General features: G+C 34.2%; 1 protein-coding gene across 1 annotated transcript; it reads left to right on the top strand.

Annotated features, from left to right (window-relative positions):
* The first annotated feature begins 676 nt into the window (after positions 1–676).
* LOC131650276 (AP2-like ethylene-responsive transcription factor AIL6) lies at positions 677–5,358 on the top strand. Its single transcript, XM_058919992.1, has 9 exons — positions 677–1,164; positions 1,245–1,812; positions 2,143–2,225; positions 3,439–3,447; positions 3,606–3,694; positions 4,116–4,189; positions 4,267–4,317; positions 4,403–4,479; positions 4,591–5,358. The coding sequence occupies exons 1-9, from the start codon at positions 999–1,001 to the stop codon at positions 5,088–5,090; spliced, it is 1,617 nt and encodes a 538-aa protein (XP_058775975.1). The 5' UTR covers positions 677–998; the 3' UTR covers positions 5,091–5,358.
* Positions 5,359–6,525: the final 1,167 nt, after the last annotated feature.

Genomic DNA, 6,525 nt, shown 5'->3' with positions numbered 1-6,525 from the left:
TGTGTGAAAGACCAAACACACTTTTGAAATGTTTATCCTTAACAACAATCAAGTTTAATTAGTATTACATAAAATATATTAAAAATCTATTTTTTTTCAAATTTAATTAAATCAAAAATAATTTCTCTTAGAAGATAAGTATTAAATAAAACTGAGAAATACTTGCATGGATACGAACCTAAATCCATAATTTTAGGAACAACCAATAAAAAGAGAGAGAATATAAATTTTTTAAAATTTTAATTTCGTTTTTAATTGGCATCATGGGGGTGGTTGAGATAAAAGAGGAGAGAGACAATTTTATTTTTAATTTTTAATTAATAAAAAAAAATGTGATTGGTTGTGTGTAAGTACAGGTGTTGGGGTTGTGTCTATGTAAGTATTTTCCAATAAAACTGTTATAAAAAGTAAAATAAGAAGGGCATTTTAGTAAAGAAGTAACAATGTCCTAAACAAATTACCCTATCAAACAAATCCTTCAATTTTCCGCCAGCCCGGATATTTCGCAACCGTGTTTCAGACCATTTTTCTTCCTGCAGAGCCAAAAGTCACTTATCTCCATTTTTTAATACTACTAACTATTTTTTTAATTATTATTTCCATTTTCATTTTTAAATTATTTTTTTTCTTGTCCTTTTATTTTCCACTGCCTATAACTCGAATCAAACTCTCTGCTTTTACGCTGAAACTCTTGCTGTTATAATTACTCTCTCATCTTTCTCTCTCAAAAAAAACCAACCTTCTTTCTTGCATGCATTCTCACCTTCACCTTCTTCCTCTCAAATTTTTCACCCTTTAAATTAAAATAAAATAAATAACAACAACACAAGTTAAAAAAACTACCCTTAAACAGTGTAGTTTTGATCCATTGTTTCAAAAGAAAACGTGGTTTTTGCAAGTCTTTGAGATGATTTAATTTTAAAAAAACCGTTATCTAGAAACAGATATTTTTTTCCCTTCACATTTAGCATTCTTTGTATTTCATCATCTTTAACAAAATGGCTCGTGCTAGTACTACTTCTACTAACTCAAATAACTGGTTATCGTTTTCACTCTCACCCATGGAAATGCCTCAGTTTGTTCAATACGACGCCGCTTCATCTGTTACCAACTCGTCTCATCAGAATCACCATCACTATTTTCTTGATAATATGTATACTAATGGTAAAATAACCGTTTGAATGTTGTTTTTGTTATTAGTTTTATTTAAGCTTCGTTTTGATTATTTTGAGTAATTTGTATAGGATGGGGAAACGGAAACTCGAAGTCGGAAGCTGAAGCACAAGAACAATCGATTTGGTTTATGGATTCATCTAACGGTGTGAACCACCACGCTCCGCCGCCGAAGCTGGAGGATTTTCTCGGTGACAGTCAGACGGAGACGCAAGATTCTTCTCTTACACACATGTACGATCAACAACACCAACACCAACACCATCATCAAGGTTCTACTTACTTCGGTGGGGACCACCACCATCAACAACACCATCAGCACCAGCAACAGCAACAGCATCAGGATCTTAAGGCCATTACTGGCTTTCAAGCTTTTTCAAACAACTCAGGTTCTGAAGTTGATGATTCTGGTTCAATAGGAAAATCACAAGCTGCATGTAACGAGTTTGGAACTCATTGTGTTGAGTCAGGTAACGAGTTCGCTTACTCCACCGCCGCCGCAACCGCTAGTGGTGCTTTGTCTCTCGGTGTTGCTCAGAGTTCTGAAGAAACTGCTATCGTTGTTGCTGATTCAGATAGCTCGAAGAAAATAGTTGATACTTTTGGTCAGCGAACTTCGATTTACCGTGGTGTCACTAGGTAACTAATCTAAGCATTTTATTTTAATTTTCAGAAAAAAAATTATTAATAAAGTTTATAATCTAGCTTAAGTTTTTTAAATTCAAAGGATCTTTTGCTGTCACTGGTACATTGAGAAAAAGTGTGTAGCTAGAGCTATTGATTTACTCAGTTGCTGTCAATCATGAAAATATTGTGATAGTGATTTTAAATATTGATTTATTGACTATGGTGAAGTTGGTGTGTGAATGAAGTGAAGTTCATAGATTTGATTCGGCATCTTCCATTTTTTAATCTTAGATTATTAATGTTATTAATATAAAATTCAAATTTTTGGGTTTTTTTTTACAGGCATAGATGGACGGGTAGATATGAAGCCCATCTATGGGATAACAGCTGTAGAAGAGAAGGTCAAGCAAGGAAAGGGCGTCAAGGTGATTTTCTCTCTCTGTATTTTGTTTGTTGTTGTTGCAGTGATGAATTAAAGAGTATAATAAATTACCTAGTGTTTGATTCTGGAGAAGTGAAAAGTGTAATGCATGCATTGAAGGTGCATTAATGGTTTTTAGACTAGTAGGACACCTGGGTTACTTATTAGTATTATGATTGATTTGATGGTATGGTGATGGTTGTATATTATATTATACTTTACTATACGATTATATTATATGCTTTTGCATTACTATATGCTTTTACATTTGGTACTTTGATACAGTGCTGTTCTGCAAATTATCTTTCAATTTCAATTGATTTGATGAAATGTGCCGCCATTTTCTGCACCATGTAAATTGTGGGTGCCTTTGCTTTCTTGTCTGCTCAGATAGGAGAGAAGAGACCACACTCATAACTCATTCATATCTGAATAATAATCTGATTATTTTTTCTGTTCTTCTTCCATTCCCAAGTGCTTAAATCCGTACTGTGATCATCATATTAATTAAAAGCACTTTTTAATATTTTTGTTTATTATTTATTTTATGTTTTGCTTTTTTGCTTTCAACTCATCAGAGAAAGAGAAAAAGCTGCGTTTGACCACATCACCTATCACATACATCACTATTGAAATTTGTACTTTACTTACACTGATGAGGTAGTGAAGGGTTTACTGTTGGATGAAAGGTTTTGTCATAGTTCCTCTCTGAGAACAAGCTCACGGGACTTGTAATTAGATCTCAACTTGCAGATGCAGATAGATATGAATACATGAAATGAATAACATCATAATAATATAATGTATCAAATAAAAGGCAATAAAGTGTCACTGTTATTCATGGTTTGAACTTTTCAGAACAATTAAAATTAAAATTTGAGGAGTCCTTGTAGTAAAAAAAAGTGTGTTGGATAGATAGATTTTTCATGATTATAATCCAATGTACAGTAGTTTTCTATCCTACGTAGCACCTATAAAGGGAGGGAGAGAGAAAAATTAAAGGAAAAAATAAAAGTTGTGTTGCGCATGCAACTGTGATTGGCAATTATACTTTTATTTTGGCTCATTTTGCATTTTTAGATTATAAAGTAATTTTTGGCAGATAAATTTGACTATATTCCATATGGTGTTTATTTGATATTCTTGGCTTTTCCTTTGCATGGAACGTCATTTGGTGCATTTGTTGGCTGTCATTCATCTTTTTGACTCGTCTACAGTCTATTTGGGTAAGCAGTGTTTGTTTTTAACTTGGTTTTATTTCTTAAATCTTAATTAACAATGGTTCTTAAGATCTATCATAATCTTTTAGTTTATTCATATAGTTGTAGTATTGTTTTTGTGAGATGGTTTGTTCACATTGTAAATTGTCATGGTTTGTTTGTAGGTGGATATGACAAGGAAGAAAAGGCCGCAAGATCCTATGATTTGGCTGCTCTAAAGTATTGGGGCCCTACTGCTACTACCAACTTCCCTGTAAGAGTCACTTCTTGTTTAGTTTTCTATGTAGTACAAAGAAATCATATGGTGTAACAAGATTGAAAAATATTGAAGTTCGTATAAATAAGGCGATATTCCAATAAAGAATCATTTTTAATTCATATAAGTATGTACTTAAAAGAATGTGGTTGGTGTGAAAGAAATATGCTTTATTTGGCATGCAAAACTTTGAGGCTAAAGTGCGAAAGTGATTTGGTATCTTAAAAAGAGGACTTAAAAATGCAGTTAATTGTATACAGTTAAGGATTTTTGCAACGACATCCGTTGGAACTTTTCAAAACTGATTGTAGAGATTCCATTTTGAAAAATATTAGGATCTTTGCGGTGATTGCAGACACGAATCAGTATTACACCTTTCATGACTTGTCATATAAATTGTCATTTTTTTGTATCTCAGGTTTCCAATTATGCAAAGGAATTGGAAGAGATGAAAGTCGTAACAAAGCAAGAATTCATTGCGTCATTGCGAAGGTTAGTCTTAGTTAGCCAACTAAAATTGTATCACATCTTACATTCAGCTACTAATAATTGGATGCATGTTCTTGCAGGAAGAGTAGTGGCTTTTCAAGAGGAGCTTCCATCTATAGGGGTGTTACTAGGTTTGTAGTTTTAATTGATGTAACAGCTAAAGTATTCAAATTGTTTTAGAAAGTTCTTTGTTTTAACACTTTTTGGGTCCTACAGGCATCACCAACAAGGTAGATGGCAAGCAAGAATTGGCCGTGTTGCCGGAAACAAAGACTTGTACTTGGGAACATTCGGTAAACATTTTGCCTTTAATTACTAGATTTGTAAAATAGCGCGGTTAACTTCAAAGTTCCACTTTTCAACTTTTCTCTATTGAAAAAATATTGATCTGCGCATCTCAACAGCTACTGAAGAAGAGGCTGCTGAAGCATATGACATTGCAGCCATCAAATTCCGAGGAGCAAATGCTGTAACAAACTTCGAGATGAACAGATATGATGTGGAAGCTATCATGAAGAGTTCTCTTCCTGTCGGCGGGGCAGCAAAACGCCTGAAACGTTCTCTGGAATCCGAACAGAAAGCTGCTGCCATTAACAACATTCAGCAGAACAATCCTCAGCAGTGTGCAGTTAACACCAATAACAGCAACAGCAACAACATCAATTTCTCAGCCATTCATCATCATCAGCAGCAGCCAATGACTTCAATCCCTTATGGAATACCATATGATTCAAACACAGCTTATTATCACCACAACCTCTTCCAACATTTTCATCCCAATTCCAATGATGGCACTGCAGAATCTGTTGTTACTTCCACCAATGCAGGAAATGGTGGAGGACTCAATGCTATGCCACCAACATCAGCAGCTGAGTTCTTTTTATGGCCTAATCAGTCTTACTGACTCTGATTAGTGTTATTAATTAGATTTATCTTTTCCTAATTTCTTGCTTTGCAAACTAATCAAAGTCTAAAGCTATAATCTCTGGCACAGTTTCAGCTGACCCTCTTTTATGATCTCCTCTATATGATTAACCCTTTAGGAACTAATCCAAGATATGAGGTTTTTGAGTTTCTAATCTTAGTTACAGTGGGATGCTGGATTATGTAACTAGTTAACTTCTCAGATTATGAGGATTATTTTTAGTGGTGCATATTATAGTTTTGCTCAAGTATTATTCCAAAAAGCTTCTCTTAAGTAACTTCCTATATTAGTCTGATGATGATGACTTTGTTTCTGAATATACATGAAACAATTTTTTGGACAAACAGTTCTTTAAGATTTATATATTTTCTACTTTTACCAAGAAAATGTTGTTTAAAATTGGAGGGTTGTACAAAAACTTTCCATTGGTTATAAAGCTCATGATTTGCATCAAACACGGAGGGAACAGTTGGTTGGTTCTCTAAAACAAATATCTACTGCTTCTCTGAAATTATTGCCGGGGTTGAGTTCGTGCGACTTGTGCACAGATTTGTTGTGGAATATTAAAAATAATGTAAGTCATCACAAACAAACTAACAATTCCATCTAATGTTAAAGTAATTATAGAAGAAATATGTATAACACAATAAAATGGAGAGACTAAATAATATTTAAAGAAAGTAATTTGTGCAATTGCACGTAAACGATAAGAACTGATACTAAAAACAACATATGGATCGATTGGGATGCGAGAAACAGTAACAAATATAGTAAATAGTAGTTATTAGAGATTAGATACGGTAGTTAAGGGTTAGTTATGATATAGTTGTAGTTTGTAATTAAATTCAAGATAGAGGGTGTAACTACTTTGAAGAAGAATCTTGTACATAAGTGAGAATAGCTACACTACATTTCAATGAGAATAGCATACAAAAGCAAGAAGATCTAGCTCTCTCTTCTGTTAACCATGAATGTTGATTTTTATCTCACCATGCATTCATATTCATGAAACATGGTATCATATGTCTAAGATGATCGTTTTTTTATTGCAACTTTACTTTCCCACACTTTTGACTTTCCCATTTATTAGTTGGTTTCATATTTATGTTTTTCTAGTTAATGGATTAACAATAAACACGTTTGGCTTGTATGGTCTTGCAGGCACCCAGATATCTTCAAGGTCCTGGTTTCCAGGCTGTGCACTATGTTTTCTTGTGTTATGTGGTCTACGGATCCAACGCTGCCGTCCCATGAATGGCCACGACGAGTCCTCACGCAAGAGCCGTTGGATCTCCCTAGCGGCAGATCTGATCTCCCTGGGAGTGCAGTCTATTATAGACCATCAAGACCTCACCGCACCAGATTCGCAGCGCCCCCATGTTTCTCCTTTTTCTCTTTGTTTCAGCTTTTCTTC

This window comes from Vicia villosa, linkage group LG2 (genome assembly GCF_029867415.1).
Source record: "Vicia villosa cultivar HV-30 ecotype Madison, WI linkage group LG2, Vvil1.0, whole genome shotgun sequence".
Taxonomy (NCBI): Eukaryota; Viridiplantae; Streptophyta; class Magnoliopsida; order Fabales; family Fabaceae; genus Vicia; species Vicia villosa.
Note: the sequence above shows the minus strand (reverse complement) of the source record. Positions and strands in the feature narration are given on the sequence as shown.